The following is a 22983-nucleotide window of genomic DNA, read 5'->3' as shown; positions in this document are numbered from 1 at the left end:
GTGGAGCTGGTGCAGACAGTTCTCACTGAAGTCAGCAGAAGCCAGGTAGTCTGTGTAGACTTTTTCCACCTCCTTTCGCCCCACCCCTTGCAGCTGAGAGGACAGACACTTCTGTCTCCGCACAAGGACAGAACCACACCCAGTTTCCTTCCCGCTGATCCTTGGAGGCCTCTGAATCTCATCCTCTCTGGAGACATCTCCACCACCAGCAGCAGCATGTCACCTGCTGTATATGGCAGCTGATGACAAACTGGCTTCTGGGACCTGAGGGGCCTCTTTGAATGGCAAAGAGTGGATTGTTCGATCTGCACAGACGACTGACAATCACTCTCCAAGCTGTCAACACTCTTGTAGTGCCAGTGGTTTTAAGCAAAATACATGAATAAAAATGAAAGGAAGCAAAGCATAATATCAAAGCAAAAGGAACAGGAGCGCTGTTTTATCACGGTCCCATCAAACGTTCCCTTAGAAACTCTTGATTGTTGAAAGAAGGCAGCTCCTTCCTGTTGGGAAAAGTGGGGCTAGGCAGTGGCACATGGAAGAAAACTACACGAGAGCACAGAGTTGGTACAGAGATGCAGGTGTTTGCAGCCTGCAAGCCATGGACTGCAGTCTGTGGAATCAGGCATGAAATTCCTTCCAGACTTTACGGGTACAGACACAAACCTTTCAAAATACACATAGCTGAAAATTCCAAGGGGAGGTCCAGTCTCCCAGGAACAATATACGGGGGTTCTGTGCCTTCCACAACTGTGTGCTCTTCAGCCTCCCCAGATGTCGTTGGACTACAGCTCTCATCATCCCTGGCCATTGGCTAAGGTAGCTGGGGATTGTGGGAGTTGTAGTCCAACATCTGGGGACCCAAGGTTGAAAAACATTGATATACTGAGTGGCAGTGTCCTCTAGGATTTCAGACTAGGTTCTCACCCAGCTGTTCCTGGAGACGCGAGAGACTGAACCTGCAACTGAGCTAAGGCCCTTCTCTGAATCTCTACAACACTCACCAGTTTTCTTTGTCTGGGTTTTTTGGGGGGAGGATGTCAATGTCCCTCCTCTCAATCTTACGGGGGCACTCTGGAAGGAAGGTAGAAGCACACCCTCCATAAACAATCGTATTCACAACACCAAATCCTCTTTGGGGTACAAACTTAATTTGATGATTATTCTGTCCAATAATTTTTGTAGGAGGTAGACAAGCTGTGGCACTCCAGATGTTGTTAGACTCTCATCATCCCTGGCATTGTTGGCATTTGAAATTCAACATCATCTGGAAAACATCACAGTGCCTATCTATGCACTATATTGACTTCTGCTCGACTCTGACAAGAAAACTTGATGGCAGCCCCCCATGCAGGAATTAGGTGTCTAGGCATGAAATAAGCTTGTTAATACAGGCAGCTTTTATCTCTTAATATTTTCCAATTGGTTTACTACTCTTTGGACCTTTCTTTTGAGTTACCTGTGCTCATAACATTTTTATTTGGTTCCCAAGAGTCACAATGAAAGGAGAGGTAATTAAGGACACCTTATCTCTGTGCGTCAAGGCACTAATAAGTGTGGCAATTGCCATGCATTAGCACACGAGGACATGCCAAAGAAATGGAAATGACTAAATAATTTCAGTATCTTATGCTGTAAAAATAAAATGTGGATCAGAACCCGCACATTTCTAACTACAGTAAACAAAATTTGACATATCCAGCACTGAAATTATCATAGTCACGTGCGCTCCAGACAAAGCTAACAAACAGCATGGACCTATGCAGAGTTAAGGTAACTACTTTCAGTAGGTTTAGGATTGGATTGCTCGGTTGCTATCTTACATACACATATGAGGAAGTACCGTATTTTTTGCACCATAACGCTCACTTTTTTCCTCTTAGAAAGTAAGGGGAAATGTCTGTGCGTGTTATGGAGGGAATGCCTATGGGTGGCGAGGGGGATCTGCTGCAGTCGTGAGCAGAGGATCCATGGTTCCCCTTCCTTCCCTCCTCCATGGCTCGCTTTGAAACAGCAAAGCAGGAGAAGAGCTGCTGAGTGGGGAGGAGAGAGGGACAGAGAGCCTGCTTCTTTAAAGGAGCAAAGCGGCTCCTGTCCGGTTGGCTCATTTAAAGCAAGCAGGCTCTCTGTCCCTCTCTCCTCCCCACTCAGCTTGCTACATAGCAACAAAGTTTTTCAGCTCGCTAAGCCGGGGATGAGCGGGGAGGAAGAAGAAAAGCAGAGCCTGCTTGCTTTAAAGGAGCAAAGTGGGAGAGGAGAGGAGTCTTCTCCCCTTCTCCCCTTCTTCTTCATTATTAGCAGCATCCTTCTCCACCCACCCCACGCGTGCTCCTTGTCCCTTGAGTGCTTTTCCTTCCCTCCCCACTTAAAACGTGGTTACAAAGCATGGATCCACATGGATCCTCAGGATTTTTGCATTGGGCTACTCCAAACTCACTGTCAGATCACATGTCTGTGGCCACAGCATGAACCACAAAAATCATACATCCACTCTTTTGTTTAGAATATTTTTTTCTTGTTTTCCTCCTCTAAAAACTACGTGCATGTTATGGTCAGGTGCATGTTATAGAGCAAAAAATACGGTAAGTCCCACTGAACTCAATGGTACTAATGACCAAGTAAATATGCTTGAGGTTGCAGCATTTGGCTGCAGTCCTGTGCATGCTAACTTTGAGAGTAAGTCCCACTGAAATCAGTGGAACTTATTAATGTGTCAACGTACATGTGGAGGATCAAGACCTTACTATACCACAAAAGCATTTTATTGCTCCTCAAAGAATGGGTCAGTGGTCAGACAAAATGCCGTGCTAATAAACTGTTTGCTTAACTGTTCTTGGGTGATGGGGCTGACAAGCTGACACGAGGCTGAAAGGGGAAATCTGCCAAGTCAACACTGTATGCCTGAGGCTGATGCTGCCTCTGGCTCCCACAGAAGGCTTCGTGCGCACTGATTCCCAAAGCACCTTGCTTCAATCACAGAATGCAATCCAATGACCTCGTGGTAGCCAGAAAACCAAATAGGCCCTTCCTATCCTCAGGCAATCCTGATGGCTAGGTTTCATGTGGGTGGTGAATTTGATGCTGGCATAGGTTTCCCATAATACCTTGCAAAGAAAAAAAAACCCATCCTCCTTTTTAACAGTGGCATTCTGTCAAAGGCGTGAGGGGAAGTATACATTGCTCTCCTTGCTAGAAGGATTTTGACTGCTCTTAAGGGTGGAAAGATCTTGAGCTTTTGTTGTATGGTTGTATATTCAGTTGAACTTGGCAACAGTGTTGACAGTCCCAGCAGGAACTACAAGGGATAGCAGGTTGTTCCAGAGCTCTAAACCTAGTTTATGCGAATAAAACCAAACTAATGAAGCACCATTCAATGGCTTTGTAAAAGTAACAGGTATGAGAGTGGCAATTTAGATTGGGATCCTGCCTTGGTAGGGAAGGGACTTTAGCTCTTTTACTCCCACTGCCATCTCAATCTGGATTAGCTTCCCACTCCAATCCCACACCTATTCGCACTCAAAGAAGATATCCCTTTTGGGCCAGCCTGAATTAACAAGCACAGCCCTAAAGTGGACATGAAAAATACAGTGGTATCTCGGGTTACAGACGCTTCAGGTTACAGACTCCGCTAACCCAGAAATAGCACCTCGGGTTAAGAACTTTGCTTCAGGATGAGAACAGAAATCGCATGATGGCGGTGCGGCGGCAGTGGGAGGCCCCATTAGCTAAAGTGGTACCTCAGGTTAAGAACAGTTTCAGGTTAAGAATGGACCTCCAGAATGAATTAAGTTCTTAACCCACGGTACCACTGTATCACTTTTCCAATTTAAAAAACCTAGCAGCATAGTTTCTTTTAATTCTGCTGCTGCTTTTAATCGCATTGTTGACTGTGTGCCACCATGGGCATTTGGTCTGACGCAACAAAATTGCAAGGTTAAAATGTTTTAAATAAATGACAAAGATATGTCTACTTGAGAGTAAGACGCACTGTGTTCCATGTGTTAGTATTTCACTCCTCCCATTGCAAGGATCATCTGATCCTATTGTTTACTTTCTGTTCCATGAGAAAGGAAGCCTGTCTGTGTGACTTCCATCTCTGGTACTATTGTACTTTTTTCTTTCTGCTCCTTCTTGCAACGAGACAGAGTGTCTGTATGAGGGCTGCTCCTCTCATATGCGTTTGTTATGTTCTTTAATCTGTAGTTAGTAGAAATAAAGCAGGTATGCCCAGATACCTCCTCACCTCTGTCTGCGCTGCTTTTACTCTGCTAGACCGGATGCTCACAAGAGAGCAGCTATGAGTCCCAGTACATCAGGACTCCTTCCCGGGAATGCTGCGTAGCTGTTCCAGTTGCCGGAGGAGGCCATGGGGCCTGCAGGAGTGTTCCATTACCATGGGGCTTACGGCATGCATAGGTTTGCAGGGCACGTCAATTGCTTCCATGACTTTTAGTCAATGAATGAATTAATCAATTTGTGTTACGGCACCCCTGATTTGAGAGGTACAATCTTTTTGACAACCCTTCCTCCCTCCTACTGCTGAGTAGAAGGCACCCACAACCTTTTTATTTAAGGTTTTCAGGGTCACTTATAATACCTTTAAAAAGACAACAAAATAGACACCTAGGGAGGAGCTAGACTGTGTATACACATTTTTCCAAAAAAATCTCAGACATCCCAGTGGTTTCTTTTGTTTCTGAACCTCTGGGCCAAAGCAGATCTTACTCTGGCCCAGAAACAGCTGCCAAAACAGGTATTAGTCCTCTTGCAGGGCAGGTCTTCCTCACCTGAACTGCTGCTGCTGCCTCTCACACTTTGGGCTCCCAATGTCCCATCATCCATGTTAAGTTGTGGGCGAACACAGGACTAAACGCAGTCGGAAGAACAACATGGTGCAGGCGACACTTCTGCCTGTAGAAGCCAATGGCATATCTTGACCTACTTCAACTGGAAATACAGCAGCTGGTGAGGGCACTTCCTTCTAATCTTTGAGAAAAGCAAAACCATGCCAGTCTTATGTAGCTGTAGCAACAAATCACCCATTACTCTTGATGTTTTGACACGCTCACTGCAGAATGGCTGGGAATATGCTCCTGTTTCGGCGCTAACTCTTTGTAGATTCCCATCTGTGACTCTATGAATATTTGATGCCAGCGGCCACTCCGCATACCCACATTACTGATAACTTTTGCCCAGGAGCTAGAGCACAATTATCAGCCGTCAGAGTAAGTTAAAAGAGCTCATTCATTAGTAACATCAAAGGAGCAGATACATGTGTATATATTTGGTTTCCTAGGTGGACAATTAAACAAGGCAGGTCTTCAGCTAGTCACTTGCTCTTTAAAACTACAAAACTACTTTAAAACAACAAAACACAGTTCAGTTGAGGGCTTCCATTTAACAAGCAGAACCGTCTCTTTACTGCCCTCTTTCTTTTTCTTTTTCTTTTTCTTCTCCCTCACCTTCTCCTCCCTGAATATTCATTATCCGCTCCTGTCCTGCATCATCTAAAATCTGTGCCAAGACAATCTTACAAGTGTAAGAACCAACTTCCAGAAACACTGCTTGCCTAGAGGCTGCTCAGAGTCAACCATGAAATTTCTCCGAATAAAACAAGGCAAATCATTATTTAGAAATGAACATACACTTGTTTTCAAAGGAGGGACTCGTTTTACAATGAGCAACATATTTGGCATTGGGTTCTGCTGATTTCCCTTTTTTATGCTTGTGATTTTAGTCAGTGTGAGCAGCTTTGGATGAAAGACAGATAATCAAGATTATATATATTTTCAAATAAAATATTCATAGCAAGGCCAGCTCCCAGCATCCTGCTGTACTGTAAAGTGACCAAGAAAGAGAACCCAGGGTGAGGCCAAGCAAAGAAAAGGGTAAACTATGTAGACATGAATTTCAGTAGCTACCACTGAGTTTTAAGGGGCAGAATAAATCAGGGTTGGAGAACTTGCAGATGTTGACAGACCACCCCCAACTCCCATCAGTACCAGCCAGCATGGCCTGTGGTCACTCAGCAATGATGAGAATTGTTCTCCAACAATGTCTGGAGGGCTACAACTTCTTGGGCGTCCAAGCAAAGCAATGGCAGCCACCAATCCTTATGCATTCCACCCTCTACAGAGGAACTGAGCACAGGAAGAAGAGAAAACCTAAGCCAGACAGGTCCCTTGTTGTGCTGTTTTGTTTGTTGTTTCAGTTTTGTTGAAAGGGCTGAGTACACACAAACATTTAAAGCACATGACTTTCTCCAAATAATCCTGAAAACTATAGTTTGTTAAGGGTGCCAGGGATTGTAGCTCTGCGGGAAGTTCTTTGGGGGAGAATGCATGTGCTTAATATGTATTGTGTAAGCAACCTAACCCTTTAGGGGCAAGTGAAAATGTGTGCGAGAACATGGTGTCTTGTTTGCTGGCTAATTACTTGTTCCTAGGCAGCAGACAAGAAACGAGACCATTAACAAAAGACCTAGCACAGAAGAGACATGAGTATTGCAAACAAGTGAGATTTCATTAATGCTCTTTCAGGTCAATCTTCAAAGCAATCCACTGGACAAGCTATCAAAAGAAACCGACAGCTGTAAAGTACTCCCCAGAAGTTCTGCAATGCTACCTTGATGGATAATTCTGTCTACACATACCAAAGCAGACGAAGGGGATCTCCTAGTGGCTAAAAGGAAGAGTGAAAATAAAGAGTTACACTATGGAGGGGAAAGAACTTGATTAACATTGGTTCTTTGAAATTATATTCCTGTGATGTAACGATCAACAACAGAAGTGGATTCTGCAAGCTCTTGTGGTTGCAGAGAGACTTATATGTCAAGGTTAGAAGAATAAACACCCACTAGTGTTCTCAAAGCTATCAGCATGAGTTTGACCAAACTGCGGGAGACAGTGGAAGACAGAAGTGCCTGGCGTGCTCTGGTCCATGGGGTCACGAAGAGTCGGACATGACTAAACGACTAAACAACAATAACAACATCCATAACTCAATGGTCACTGTCTGAAGATCTTACTGCCTTTCTCCATTTGAAATTATAACCTATCATACTTGATTGTGTTTGGGTGTCTGCTTGGATTTATGAACTGCCTATATTAATATACAAATTTAAATTAGGATTGATAAGAGTGTTCTTATTGCTAACCTGAGCTGACATCATTTCTTGTTTTTCTTTGTTATATTTGCAATGAAAAATAGACAACTAGAACCTTGGCTCTGGAATACAGTACAATCCCATTTAAAATAGCAGGACTTCTCTGAGAGTTTATGTTATCATTTATGGTCTGCCATTCACCCAATATACAAAAAGTGTAGCGTGACACAGACTCTGCTTCCAGTTTTGGTAGGGTTTTCCCACTACCCACCAGGGCTGGAATTTTCACTCCTGCGCCTTTGCAATTCCATCCTGATTTCAGAAAGAGGATGTTGCTGGTACTACTGCTTCCACAGACACTAACTGTGGCTAGCCATCCCACAGCAGACCCCAGTGAAAACAAAAGAGAAAAACCAAAAGTAACATCCATTGATAAGTCCAGATGGCCAGACTAGACAGTCAGAGCTCTGAATAAGAGTCGACACTCAAGCCCCAACTCTCTTTCTCATCACCCCAAGCATCTAGTCAAGCCACCAGGACTCATAGCTAGCAACACCCTGACTATATTTGTGATTGGGCTACACTATGTTCATCCAGAAGTGAAAGGTAGCAGCAACCAAAGAAAGTCCTGCTTTTCCTAACTGGTATCTATTCAGACAGATGCCAACAACAAAAAGATCTTTTGTTTTTGAACATTTAAAAGCACAACACTTTCTCTTGCAAGTCAGTGGAGCAGCAAGCTTCTGAGTGGACCTGAGATGGCAGTTTAAGCAGTGGTATAACCTGAGAGGTATTTTGGCTTGAAATTAAAACCCTACTTTTAATCAGCAATATTAACTGTGGGTAACATTGCGGGCTGAACGAAAACTACTCTCTCCCACCAACACAAACAACAAGCCTTATGAGTGGATATCTCCCCGTCCCCCCAGTCAGTATTTGCATTTTACAGTATTTGAAATGGTATTTTTATCTGTAACAGTTTTTGCTTGCTTTTATATATGCAATAGTTGTTTTATATTTTTATTGTATTGTGAGGTCGCTTCAAAATGCCTCCTAGGAAGTGATTTGTTAATTAATTAATTAATAATGGATTGTATTTGCATTTGTAATAGCAATTATATCTTAAAATGTTTAAAAATACATAAATCATAAAAGGGTAGCATGTTACTCTGTTGCAGCAAAAAAACATAAAGAATATAATCCCAGATTATATTGTCACTCTACATTTTATATGGTGTATTTGTTTTAAAATTGTTAACTTCCATAAATCAAATGAATAAATCTGAAAGTATTTGTTCTTTTTTGGTAAAAAGATCGCATTATCTCTTCGCATGAAATGAGTCCTGAGCAAGAAAGATCCTAAACGTCTCTACCATTTCGGAGAAGACACGATGGAGCCCCACCATAGCTGAACTACATTAAAATTGTGATTTTACTGTATCACTTTTACTGCTCTCACTTCAGACCCAGCGAGGTTGGAAAAATGGCTTCTCCAACATACACCCGTAAGTTCCGTATCAAAAGAATAGGATGCGTCCCTTTATTTTCTTATCTCTGTGGTCAGAGACTTCTTTCTTTTCTTTTTTTGAGGTAATCAAGGTCAATTCCGGGTTATAGGTCACGTGACGTGCAAGCGAGCGGGCCGCAGGAGGGCGCGTTCAAGCGGCGCCGCTTGATGCTCTTTGAGCCAAACCAGCCAGTCACTACTCGCTTTCCGCCTCTCATTCAAAATCGGCGGCGACAGGCACCAATCGAGGCGAGGGTGACGCGGAGCCGTCATGTGATTGACGCACCTGGCAGCCACTGACAAGGCGGCGAGGCCTGGCGAGGGTGGGCGTGTGCGGCGGCAGAGTCGGCTGGTGATGGCGGAACGAGGAGGAGGAGGAGGAGGCGGCGGCGGTGGTGGCGGCGCGAGTGGCGGAGCAGGCGGCGGCGAAGGGGACGCTGGGGCGGCGGAGCGGTACAACAATGAGATGAGGTAAGGCGAAGTCCTCCTCCGGGAATGGCGGCGGGCGGGGGGGGGGGAAGGAAGAGGTTGGCAGGAGGAGCACGAGGCCTTTTGTGAGCGCGCGCGCGAGGGAGAGAGAGCGCGCGCAGGGGGCACGAGCGCCCTTCCCGCTCCGCTTTCGCGGCGCTGGGCCCGCCCCCCTCCGTCCTTTCGTCTCGAGGCGGAAGCGGCCGTTCGGCCTCCGCTCCCTCTTGGGGCTCCCTCCCGCCCTTCACCTCAAGCCTCGCTCCTGCCCTGGTGAGATTCCCGCTCAGCGCCCCGACCGATATAACCGCCGTTATATCGGAGTAGTACCGCCTCCGTGCTCGCTTCTTTTATTTATTTATTTCCAACGGCTCTTCAGCCTTGGGGACGGGATGCCCGTTTTGTCTGTTGGCTGCTCCCCCACACGCAGCCGGCTTTTGCAATGGCGGCTCCCGGACACACGCTGACGTATCAAGAGCGGCGGGCGGGCGGGCGGCCGAGGAGATGCGTGGTTCCCTCTTCCCCAGTTCCTTCTTGAACTGGCGCCTCAGCTGGGGGCCCGCGGCTCAGTAGTAGCTGAGAGCGCATGCCTCTCTGTGCATGTGGAAGGCTTCAGTATTTCAGCAGAAAAGGGGATCTGAGGAAGGCAGGGGGGGGGGGGAATAAAACAACCCTTGCATCTGCAGCAGATACCTGTTAAATCTATTCTGTGCAGAGTTAAATGAAGCCAGGCTGCATTGAGGAGGAGAAGCCCCTCAGGGTTGTGTGTGTGTGAAAAACTTGAAATGCAAGCGTAGAAGGTTGGCCAGATCACATCTAAAGTTTTATCCAAGTAACCAGAAGGAATACTTCACTTGTTAACAGTGGTCCTGCATAAGGAAGCGTTCCCACGTAGGAAAAACTGTGAAGCTGACATGTGACATTAATATAGGGTTATGTTTTGCATGGTACGCTTCTGGCGTCCATGTGTTGGAAAGCTGTGTCAAATGGCAGCTTCCCAACATATGGATGCAGAGCAAAACGCATGCATGACGATTTTCCGTACATGGAAATACTTGCGTGTTTATTATTGAAGTCATTTCTGTACTGCTTTGTATTCCTGGAAAAAGAATCTGTAAGGGGTTTGCAACTTTCCTTAAAGCTTCAAATGAAATACTGTAAAGATCCACCATTTAAAGCAACGTAATTAACAGAAAAATATTATTTGTAAACATTAATAAATTACAAGTAGAAAAATCAAATATTAAAAATGTACATATTAAGCATCATTAGTGACTAAACAGAATAACTGAGATTGAAGTTGTGCCACCACCCCAGCCCTCTTCCACTTAAAACATATGAAGCAGTCCAGTTTAAAGTGGGAAATCTGTACTTGTCTGTGTTGCAGCTACGTGAAAAAGGAAGACAGGGCTGCTTCACCTTCAATAGTCATGCCGAAGAAATAATTCCAGCAGCTGGTGAAAGTCTTCTGCACTTCTATTAAAGGTGCAGGTGTCCAGTTTGCTCTTTCACCCAGCTACCCTGCTTGCATATACTGTATCTTTGGTAATTTGCAGTATGATGTGACTTTCACTGTATCCAGAAATTCCACTGCAAATACTAACCATCATAAGAGTAGTGGAAAAACTCACCCAGATAGTATTTTTAACTTCTAGTGTTCATAGCAGCAGTCTCTTTTCCAATTTAATTGCTGTGCATCATAAGAAAAAGGCATTGTCCTTTTGAAATGGCCCATTATGACAAGCAAAACAAGGCCTGACTATGCGTATATAGTGGACTTGGTACTCTTAGGCCCAGGCTGTTTCTCCAGTCTATTGCAGCAGTGGTGGAAGCAGTGAGGATTTAGAGATGTAGGATAAGAAGCCCTCAATCCAAGTTGTTGCCAGCCTTTATTCTCCCTCTTATGCCAGACCTTAAGTAGAAGCGGGCTGGTGGCAACAGTACTGAATACTGGAAGTAGAGGGAGGGCAGGAAGACCTATATCACACTAGAACACTGTGTGCTCTTTAGCAGGCCGCAGACCTTCTTCCTCTCAGAAACCTATAGAGGAGGCTTTTTATGTTTGGTATGAATTGAAATGAAATAACTTATATGTCTCAGAAATACTAAAAGTTTTGCATTCTCTTGGATTCTGCCAATTTGTCCTTCCCAGGATGGATGTGGGCAACCAGTTTTTCCCATACACTAATGCATGGCAGAAACTTTTCAGTGCTTTATTTTTCCGCATAATATTTTCGATTTCACAAGTTCATTATTATCAAATAATGGAGGCCAATTGCAAATTCTCATTACCTATGCATGTCCTGTGATAAAATTCTATAAGTTCTGTAGACAGATTTTTTCCAGAACTGGCAGAATACCTTCCTTAGTGAGAGTGTTCAGTCTTGGCACCCCTATTTATAAGATATATTTTAAATGACTTATATTTTACATGTACAAAATACATGCACATTGCGTCAGTTTACTTAGCTGCATTGTGGCTTTTTCCTTTTAAAATACATGTGAGCTCTAATAGGAAAAGTTCAAGCCCAAACTTGCTTGAGTTTTAAAGGCATAACCTGAAATCCTTACATATGTGCATCCTTTGTAACTCATTCAGTATGCATATATTATGTACTCTTAATAGCTTTATCACACAAAAAAATCTGATGTAGCTCTTGACCATCTCAGTGGAGTTGGCAGTGGCCACTGAGTGTCACATCACAAATTTACGAGTTATATACAACAATAGAATTCTTAAACACCTCTGTGCTATGCAACTTCCAAAATTAGAAGGTTGAATATTAAGTGTTGAATTATTTGTCTGTTGTCGTTCACCACCTTATAACCTTTGTTTTTTTCAATTTTGAGTCATCATGCCAACATTGGTATTGCACTGGCACTAAATGGTGGGCAAAATTGTTTTCCTGAGAGCATCAGAAGAGCGTTTGTTGGTTGCAAAGGTGAACGTTTTTTCTATATATACATTTATTAAGCTACCTCTGTAGAGGGCTGGGTGGCACAGTGGGGATAGCATTCTCAAATTCAGATTTAGGCTACAAGTGAAAAGGATGTAGATGTTCCCATCCAAGTGTGTGGTGTGCACCCATTCATGTTATTAAACTGTTGGGTGCTTTGGTATTTATTAAAATCAGTTGTTTTAGAAGTCTTGGATATATATAAATACAGGAGAGATGTGGGTATTGCACCTTGTGTTTGAGGTGACTTGCATTTAGGCTTGTGGGAGGGAAGCTTGTGCAGTGCCTTTCCATTTGAAGTATCCCCAGTCTAGATACTGCTTTCTAAGTCATTTAAATTGTGAGGACAAAGCCTCCCAAACAGTTTGGGTTTCATGATAACTTTGTCACAATGTTTTGGTTCACTTGTAACAGCAATTCCCTTCTGTTGATCAAATAATTTGAAGACAAAACTGTTCATTTTGGTTTGCTCACAGAATGGCTCAACAACAAGCACTGAGATTTCGTGGACCAGCTCCTCCACCAAACACTGTCATGAGAGGCCCACCACCTCTTATGCGCCCACCTCCACCTTTTGGTATGATGCGAGGCCCTCCACCACCACCCCGGCCTCCGTTTGGACGTCCTCCATTTGATCCAAATATGCCTCCAATGCCACCCCCAGGAGGAATTCCTCCACCTATGGGACCTCCACATCTACAGGTAAAAATATGTATGAGATGAGGACAGTATCCGTTTTATTTTTTAATGTCTGAAGGATTGCTTGTTCCAGCAGTGAAAACTGTGATCATCCATTTGCCAATAGCCCTTACCACCTTTTTTGTCCAAAGAATTAAAGTTATGTTAATATTAGGTGTTTTTTTCTTTTTCTCTGCTGTCATATACTTTAAAAAAACACTATCATTATTTGCCTTTTTTCACTCAGCCTTCCAATTTTCTGCTTCCTGAAACTTCATCTGTTTCTCTTGCTTGGGGCAACAGTCCACAACCTTTTCTCCCTAGGGCTTTGATGGAGTTTTCATCAGCCTTCCTATTTCTCAACTCATTTGTTTCCTCCTCTTTTCAGAACAGTTTTGGGGGGCATGCAATGGGAGGAGAGGCTGGGAAAGTTCTGCTGTGTGTGGGGAAGATGTTCTGTGCATGCAGCGATTTAGTTGGATACATCCCATAGGGACTTATTTCTGGATAGATTTGGTTAGTTATGAAGGCACTGTGAATTTGAACATCCCTTGTAATATTTTTACTCTTGCATATGTTTGTAGAGACCACCTTTCATGCCACCTCCAATGGGAAATATGCCACCACCTCCTGGTATGATGTTTCCTCCAGGGATGCCACCTGTCTCTGCCCCTGGAACACCAACAATGCCACCTACTGAAGAGATCTGGGTAGAAAACAAAACTCCAGATGGAAAGGTAAGATTTATCCCTAGTAGCAATAGTAATAATTGTTGTCTTGCTGCACTGAAGATACAACAATCCTGTTGGGAAAGGCAGAAGGTGTGTATTTGAGGTTTTCACATTGGCACCACGGGGGGGGGGGGTCTGAATTGTTCCCCTCTTTGGTAAAAGGACCAGCCCAGGGCCTAGTGGTTCCATGGCTGGCCCTGCTCTGCATGCCGCACCTTGATTTGGGGCCCCATGTCATGGATAACTTCACAACTGCCCACAGTTTTGGCAGGCACAGTGGTAACCTTTATGGCAGCAGAATCCCCTGCAGGATCATGCTCAGTGAATGGACACGTCTGCAGAATCCCAACCCCCTCTAGCAGCATTGATCAGGGAATTAGGCTTGCATCCTTACTAATCTTATTTGTTAAGGTGGTTGTGTAGTATTGCAAAGCCTTCAGAATGCTAAGAAAAATTTCTAACAATTATATTGATTTTGAGACTTTTTCACAGGTAGGATCTGAAAGGTGAAAGGAAGAACTAGGTTATGTACAGTAGCATAAAATTGTCTTTTTTGCCTCTAGGTTTATTATTACAATGCACGGACACGTGAGTCAGCATGGACCAAACCTGATGGAGTGAAAGTTATTCAGCAGTCTGAACTGACACCAATTCTTGCTGCTCAGGCCCAGGCTCAAGCCCAGGCCCAGGCTCAAGCCCAAGCTCAAGCTGTAGGTGGTTCCACACCTACTACTAGTAGTCCTGCATCAGTATCTCCATCTCCATCATCAAATAGTCAGTCATCTACAACATCTACTAGTACCACAACGACGTCTGTTTCACAAACAGTTTCCAGTAAGTAAAATTGCTGCTGAGTTTAATATTAAATTATTGCACCACTTGGAGGTGCTATAGGATTCTAGAATGCTTACTGTCTGAGTTATAGAGGGAAATATTGAATATACAATATCTGCATTATGCTGTGGCCATGCATATGCTGAAGTGCTTTCATTATGTTTCAAAAATTTGCTTTATATTACAAAGTATACCTTCACTCTGCAATGGTATAGTGTAGTTTCCTTGTTCTTTTATTTTGAGTAGGAGCAATGTAAGTTCCTAATACATCAGTTGTTCAAATGACTTTATTTGCTGTTTGATGAATCAACAGAAAACTCATGCCACTGCTCTGGAGGTTTGTTAGGTGCATTTTATGGAAAATGTGGAAATGAAATAAAATCTTAATCCTTTGAAGAAAGCTGAAAAACCCCATTATCAGCTATTTTCAGAAATTTGCCTAGGCTGTTTGAGGTGAGTGTGCGTGTGTATGGTAAATTTTTGCAGCTGCAGAGATTATTTCATTATTTGATCCTTGCAGCAGAAACCTCTTGGTGACTCCACTAGCAGAGCACCTTGATAATCTTGGCATTAAGATTGAAGTTTATACTAAAATGAAATAACTTGCAAGTTCTTAAGTGGCCCCTCCGAAAACTGCATAGTTTTGTAAATTACTTATGAGAGCATAATGAATTTGGCATCAATTTACAAGGGAATGTTGGTGAATCATATTATACATGGAGCTTATACATGTATGATATAGGGTTTTGGATGTTTGTTCTCTTTATCAGCACCTACAACACAAGACCAGACCCCCAGCTCAGCTGTTTCAGTTGCCACACCTTCAGTCAGTGTTTCAACCTCTGCTCCTTCTGCTACATCTGTGCAGACTGTACCCCAGCCAGTCCCACAGACTTTGCCTCCTGCAGTACCTCATGCAGTACCTCAGCCGACAGCAGCAATTCCTGCTTTCCCACCAGTAATGGTACCTCCATTTCGTGTTCCTCTTCCTGGCATGCCTATTCCACTTCCAGGTAAATTGAGATACTATGACTGTCTTGCCAGCCACATGTCCATGTTGTCAATTTGTTTGCACTCATGTGTCTACTGTGTATGGAATTTGCCTGAATCCTCTTCATTTAAAATATATTCTTCAACAAATTTGGAGTTAGCTGACAGGCTTTTTAGAGTAAAAAAAATATTCCAGAATTTATTTTTATTGGCAAGAAGTCATGTAAAACCCTTTTTTTTTTGGCATGAATACATATTATACTTCAAACACAATTTATTGGTTTAACAGTTCATGGTTGGAAGAAATTCACCTTGTCTTTGTTACTTAAGCTGCAATCCTATACACACTTACCTGGGAATGCTTCCTTCTGGGTAGACATGCTTAGGATTGCACCCTAAGAATGTGATACTAGGCTTTGCTGACTTTAAATTAAGCGATGTCTTGGTAGAAGTAGACTACTGTCTTGAAGTAAATAGCTGCTTTGGTGCATTAACTCTTATTAAACTGGTTAATTACCTATACAAGCTCTACAAAACATTAGTTGTAGAGTCACATATTACAGTGCAGCTATTAATGTATGCATATTTCTAATTGATAGAGTAAAACTGACTGAGTGCAGAAGAAATACACTTCAGTTGTTACCTTGCCAAGTGGTAATTACAAGATGGAATCAGTAAACTTTCATTGAAGGACAGTATAAAATGAATTAATAAATTCAAAGATAGGGTTTAATTATCTGTCAGTGCAAAAAAAGTTCAAATCCATGGTGCCACCTATGGTGTCCTCCCTTTCTTGCCATCACTTGTACCCCTAGAATTTAAAGACAGACTGTGTTACAGACAGGGAGAGGATTTGGTGGTGCTCACATACACAAGTACTTTTTGGCCGGGTCATATAGCTTCATTCTGAAATTGGAATAATTTCAGACCTATATGGTTGAAGACAGAATCTTGGACCTATGTGGGAAGTGTGTTTGGAAATTTGCTAGTATATAATAACTACTATAGTCTATTTTATTTTTTATTTATAAAAATTTCTATTCTTCTGTTCATTTGAGGATCACAGCACAGTTTACAATATAAAAACACAAAAATGCATAGTAACAAACAAGAAGAATACTCTCTTCCACCTGTTTAATAGGCTGTTGTGTTTAAGCCCTACTTAGGATTCTAGCATTACCAGGATTCTTAAGTCACCTCAGCTGACTGAAAAAAGGTTAACTTTTTATAAAAGCTACATCTAGTGCCAGTGACATATGTCGGCATTTATACAAAGATATGTTTTTCAAATTCATGAAACTCTTCTAGTTTGGCTTCAGTGCTACTGGCCGAGGTGCCTGTCTTAATAGTGAAACCTCTGAGATCTTAAAATATACAATATGGAATTCCAATAGTTATTCTGAAAAGTAGAAATGTGATTGGTAAAGCAGCAGAAACTACCTAGCACAGGAACAGCAACAACAGGAGATACAGAAGGAAGGAGGAATTGGTGAAAATTCCACATCTTCCTCCAATGTGAGCAGAAAGCTGCTGATTGCAAGTCTTGATCCAATTAATAGTGTAGTTTTTGTCATTTCCATAGGCAGAATCCTATGTGCCGCCTCTAAACAGTCTTTTCGTAGCATAAAAAACAAGTCAAGTTAGAATACTAATGCACTAAGAAAAAAATAAGAGATGTGGGAACATCCAGTAACATCTTCAAATACTGAAAATGTATTTTACATTGTCACTACTGCTATTGTACGTGAAGAAGTAGCTGTTCGAATTATTTTCTCCCCTTCAGCCTTAAGTGTTTAGTTATAGTTCATATACTATAGGCTACTGATACATTTTAACATGACAAGTTTGACAGTGGAAATGGCTACTTTTCTCAAAAATCTTTCTGAACAAAAACTTGGCCAGATTCAGTGATCTTTCTATAGCACAATCTTATGCATACTTATGCAGAAGTGAGTCACACTGTAATGATACTTACTCTCTAGTAAATCTGTTTAGGATTGCAGCTCTACCCTTAATTTTCAGGCATATTCAAAACATGGTTAACAAGATTAACCTCTACATTCATTGCAAATTTGTAACGTAAATACACCCTAACATATATCAGCAAATATTTTGCTTGACTTGGCAGTTGTGCATTTTGTTCCATGCATGAATAAAGCTTGGGAATATTATTAGAAAAGATATTTTCTGGAAGACTAATGCAATACAAAAACCCATGAATGATAATTGAATGTTTTTGTATTGGACACTCTTGAAGAAACTTTGTTTTTTGTTTGTTTTGAACTTGGGATTTAATTTCATTTTGTGCATCTCAAAATATGGGAATAAAAATATTCTAAAAGAAATTTGGGCAGGGTTTACGTTCTTGCATTTTCTAGTGTTAGAAGGTACTATAGACTTGGTACCTCTTTAAATTATCTATTGTCTGGAATGTCCCTTCAACCTTGTTTCCCTCCCCTCCTTCCTCAATTGCTGGGTGTCCCATCCTATGCGACCTGTCAGTAACATTTTTCAATTGGAAAACAGTTCTTGACTGCTCTTTTCAATGAATAAACTTAAAAGGCGTCCTTTAAACATTAGCCTACCTTGCCACATGGGACTCTTCTGTGTGGCTAGGGTAGTGTTTAAAGAGCTAATTTGTAATTTGTTTTGGCTCCGGAATGGAGGTAGGAGTGGGCGAAGGGAGAGAAGATACAAGGGAGAGCATATATAGGCAACTAATGAGCCATCAACTCAACTTCTCTGTTTCCTTTCTTCTTTTGGAGGGGGCCTTTTACCTTGTCCCTTACTTGCATTCACCATCTTACCTTCAACCTTGCCTGTTTTCCCTCTTCAGACTGATACTCCTGTGCCTTCTAGTATGATTTGCTTTCTCAACACCACCATTCTTCTCCCCCTGCTCCCCCAAATACATTCCTAAGGCTTCAGTCCTGTGAACACAATGGGGCTTCCTTCCAAGTAAATGTGCATAGGATTGGGCTAAATGAGCTATTTGCACTAATCCTGGACAGATTGCTGTAATACGGCAAGATAAGTATGACCTTTCATAGCATTGTCTCACAAGGGGGTGGAGAAGCTTGACCACACTGAATTTAAATCCCTGCATCATTCCCTCATTTTTTAAAAAAAAGATGGCTGCATTGTCATTTAAGTCCTCATGTTCAGTATAATCCGAGATTATTGCAGGAACTTGTCATTGATCTGGAATCACTTTACTAAAAGGGAAACGCATTTTAGACCTTCCTGCTTGCTTCCCACTGCCATTGGGAAAAAAAATGGCATGCTAAATTTGTAGCAGGAAAATTGATACTACTCAGATTCCCAGTGGTAGCTGACATGCAGTGGCAGCTTTCCAACATGCTTGCTTATCCATTTTACAGGTGTAGCAATGATGCAAATAGTCAGCTGCCCGTATGTAAAGACAGTCGCTACCACCAAGACCGGTAATTTTTTTAAACCATCTTAGTCTGTTTTGTCTGTAAGTTGGCATGGTAGTGAATGTTGTTGTTTTTACCTTTATTTGCTTTTCCCAAATAACTGGATCTCTTATCTTTATTTTCAAAATACACTTACAAATACAGATTTCACATGTAGTCAGCAAGATTCCCCCCCAATTAACTGGCTATGAGCTTAATTAGTTAAAAAACAACAACACTTATGCAAGTTAAATTACTCTGTTCATGTGAATCTCTTCCATAACCATATTTTGTTTTTGCTTTCCTATGTGGGATACAGTGTTTGATTCCCCCCTCCTGCTATTTGTACAGTGATCAGACTTTGTTTGCATGTTAGTGTGCTTGTGTATGTGTATGTATGTCTGTGTCTATGTTTAAACTTACATGTTAAAGGCTGTCCTTGATATATGTTTTCATGCAAAAAGGAGTTTGTTGTCAGTACCTTACATATTCACAAAAAAACTAGTCTCATGCTGCATTAAACCATCTGTTATTTTAACCTTAAAATCCAAAAATCAAAGTCGAAAGCAAAATCCTGGGTTGTATTGGCACCTAAACATGTGATCCTGACTTCTAAGATTGGGTGCTCCTGACAGCGGTTGAAGGAGCTCAGTAAGTGTGCAGGACTCTCTCCCCTTCCATGGCACTGGGGAAGCTCTGCTTGCATGTGTGGGTCGGCTTTGCTGGATCACATGACCATTTAATAGAGAGAACTAAGAGGATTTCCTGATAATCATGCTACATCTGTACTGAAGAAGCTGACTTTATTGTTTTACTACTCTTTGTTAGAGCAGTAAATCCTTCCCATCTTCTTTTAATGCTGATTCTTATGATAGTGTATGGAATTAGCAATAACTTCATTCTCAACACTTAAAAAATAGTGCAAATTCACAAGATTCATCAAATATTTACTACATTTTGTGCCATCCATGACTGGGTATACAGGGCAGTAGTGATTAGGCAATGTGCAAGTACAGTGTGCTAACACACAGCTTAGAAGAAATGTCTCAGCTTCCAGTATTGGTAGCTTCAGTTTCATTAATAAGCCACTGTATATGCTGATTTCAGTTCGATGCTTTGGATTTTACAAAATGTTACTTTATCAGTACTTGCCTTTTTATTGCTCCTTCTTTTGTAGGTGTCTTGCCAGGAATGGCTCCTCCTATTGTACCTATGATCCATCCTCAGGTTGCTATTGCCGCTTCACCTGCTACATTGGCTGGAGCAACAGCAGTCTCTGAATGGACAGAGTACAAAACAGCAGATGGGAAGACTTACTACTATAATAATAGGACACTGGAATCAACATGGGAGAAGCCTCAAGAACTGAAGGAGAAAGGTATAGTGTTCAGTTTTGGACCAGCTAATGTTACGCTTTGCAAAATTAAAAAGACAAATTGGCTGATGAATGTGTGTGCTTATTTCTAGCATTTTTAAACCTGCTGTATGTCATAAAGGTAAAGGGGCGCCTGACCATTAGGTCCAATCGTGGCCGACTCTGGGGTTGCAGCACTCATCTTGCTTTATTGGCCGAGGGAGCCAGTGTATAGCTTCCAGGTCATGTGGCCAGCATGACTAAGCCGCTTCTGGCAAACCAGAGCAGCACACAGAAATGCCATTTACCTTCCTGCCGGAGCAGTACCTATTTATCTACTTGCACTTTGACATGCTTTCGAACTGCTAGGTTGGCAGGAGCAGGGTCCAAGCAACGGGAGCTCACCCCGTCGCGGGGATTTGAACCGCTGACCTTCTGATCGGCAAGTCCTAGGCTCTGTGGTTTAACCCACAGTGCCACCCGTGTCCCTCACTGTATGTCTTACATACAGTTAAGAGTCTCTCTGTCTACAGACTCAAAATCTAAAAAAACATGACGCAGAAAGAAAAAGCCATGGTGAGTTAGAAGTTGGGGGGAAGCAAGCTCTGCAACTCTTATAATGACCAACATAAATGGAAACAGTTCAGGGACAGGAGGAGTCCAGTGGAGCTGGTCTTTCAGAAAAGCTTATGGGATGATTCAGTGGGATGATTCTACTTCTTTTACAGTCTTTCCCTTTCTTACCAGCTCACAGTTGAAGTTCATTGCTTCTCTTGTTGTCTTAATGTGGCATACTGTTACAAAATGCCCCAGTTTTGCGTGTGTGACTTTGGGCTCCTGGATAGCAGACCTCCACCACCAGGCTGCGATTTCTCTAAGCTTCCATTTGTCTAAATTGAGAAATGCCTGGTTTTTTTCCTGGAGCCTACCGCCAACTGTTTTGAGAGTCTCCAAGTATTTGCTTTTTATGGATTTCTTCTTACAGATGGATGATTTCTAGAATTCTTTTTAGTAGCTATCTCCAGGTTGCTTCATGTTCTCTATTTAGATTTTTTAAACCATTTCTTATTGGCCTTGGCATTTCTGTTGCAGTGTGAAAAGGGTATGACTCTTTGAGAGTCCTTTGTACAGGATGCCTAGCACTATTAATCTGTCACTGATAAGCTCTTCCTTTTTGCTCCCCAAATCATGAGTTTTTAAAAAGGTATTCCGTTGACTCTCTAGGCTTTGACATTTCAGGTGGAAATACTCCACCTCATAAACTATATTACACTTAAGAATAAAAAATTAACCAAATCTGCTCTGCATAGTTATTTTCAATACCTATCTTATTGTCTTGTCCGTAATTTGTTTAAATTGTATTTTTAAATTGCTGTAACCTGCCCTGGGATCTTAATGATGAAGGGTGGGTAAGAAATCAAATAAATAATTAAATAAAATTAATAATCCTTGGTTTTCCTTAATAAAGGTGAAGGATTTAAACATGAGGGAGCTGAGTCTAATTTCTCCTATCTCATTTGTAGCACAATGTTGCTGTGCAGCAACAATCAAATCTTTTCTGCCAGACTGGTTATTCTGAGGGTCTGTTGAAGCTTTCTGGGGCTGGAAATTGAGCAATTTTTGTAACACTTAAGGCTTGGGTTTCTGTCACCATCTCATACTATTTCAGAGAAGGAGGCAGGCCCCAAAGGATACCTAACAAAACAGCAACTTTATTGCTAAGAACAAACTAGATTAGAATTGCAGCATAGATAACTGTCTTAGTTTGGACAAAGACATAACAGTAGTCCTGGAGCCAATATAAATCTCCACATATCAGTAGCAAGAGAATACCACTATATTATCTCATCCTTGTTGTGTAAACATTTAGCAATTATTTTCTAAAGTACTTGTGGTATCTGCTGATTACAGAAGCGAGTGCCATCCTTACCATAGATAACCAATGTAAGGCGGTTGCATATCCATGGTAATTTTGAAAAGACAGCAAGTATGAAAATATATTTCTTTTGGAAATATAAGTAGAAGACTGTAAATAACAGTTGCTTTAAATAAAACCAGACTGCCTAGTGAAAGAGCTGCTTCTTCGAACTCCTTGCATGTCAAGGAGCTTCTCCAGACTACATACCTGTTCCTTCAGGGAAATGCAGCTGTGTCGGCAATAGGCAGATTTTCTTGATTTCTGGACTGGGAAACCACCCACAAGGCCTTCATCTTACCAGGATTTCGACTCAGTATTGGGTCTTGTCCAGTCCACCACTGTATCAAGAAATTGAAAAATTGTACAGCACACTAGAGTTGGATGTAACAGAAAAATAGAGCTGGGTGTAATCAGCATACTGATGATAATATACCCCAAATCTCCTGATGACCACTACTAACAGCTTCATATAGATGTTAAACAGCATCATGCAGCACCTAAAAGTGTAGCTGTCTGGGAGCAGAAATATAGCCACCCAGTGTCATTCTGCTAGCTGTGTAATAATTTGTATAATCACAGATACATGTCCATAGTTGAGAAAAATTCTGACAAAAATGAAAACACTAGCATTCAAATGTACTTTTCATTATGAATAATTATGCTGATAAGAGACTTAAGTTTGAATTTACAGAAAGTGGAAGGTAAAAAACAATGCTTTCCCCTAGAAAAAGTAGAAGAGAAGATGAAAGAAAGCATTAAGGAGCCCGCCGAAGACCCTTTGCCTATGGAGACTGAAGAGGAGGAACCCAAAATTGAACCTATCAAGGAACTTATAAAAGAGGTAAAAGACATGAGAAACCTACAGCTTAATTTTGCTTTATTTTAATACTCTTATGTTGGTTTGTGAAAACAAAGCTGCAGATGAAGTAGAATGAAGTGGAAGATGCATTTAAGTAAACTGAAATAAAATAGAAAATGTGCACATTTTGGTCTGGATATTGAGAGCATATTGGCAGCATATTGACGGC

The 22983-nt window shown here is 41.9% G+C and overlaps 1 protein-coding gene across 19 annotated transcripts in view; it reads left to right on the top strand.

The window, feature by feature from the left end:
* The first annotated feature begins 8912 nt into the window (after window positions 1-8912).
* Window positions 8913-22983, top strand: part of TCERG1 (transcription elongation regulator 1) — a 36072-nt gene continuing 22001 nt past the window's right edge. For 3 of the 19 annotated variants that reach the window (XM_083728224.1, XM_083728225.1, XM_083728236.1), the window contains exons 1-8: window positions 8913-9083; window positions 12511-12736; window positions 13297-13449; window positions 14007-14277; window positions 15048-15290; window positions 18648-18710; window positions 19861-20061; window positions 22681-22796. In XM_083728224.1, the coding sequence (XP_083584350.1) occupies window positions 8968-9083; window positions 12511-12736; window positions 13297-13449; window positions 14007-14277; window positions 15048-15290; window positions 18648-18710; window positions 19861-20061; window positions 22681-22796 (1389 nt within the window). In that variant the 5' untranslated portion in view covers window positions 8913-8967. Of the gene's footprint in view, window positions 9084-9187; window positions 9351-11083; window positions 12020-12510; window positions 12737-13296; window positions 13450-14006; window positions 14278-15047; window positions 15291-18647; window positions 18711-19860; window positions 20062-22680; window positions 22797-22983 lie in introns of those variants that run through there. The other 16 variants (XM_083728226.1, XM_083728228.1, XM_083728227.1 and 13 more) reach the window with 12 other exon arrangements.

The sequence above is a fragment of the Podarcis gaigeae genome, assembly GCF_964106915.1.
Source record: "Podarcis gaigeae genome assembly, chromosome: 2".
NCBI lineage: Eukaryota > Metazoa > Chordata > Lepidosauria > Squamata > Lacertidae > Podarcis > Podarcis gaigeae.
Note: the sequence above shows the minus strand (reverse complement) of the source record. Positions and strands in the feature narration are given on the sequence as shown.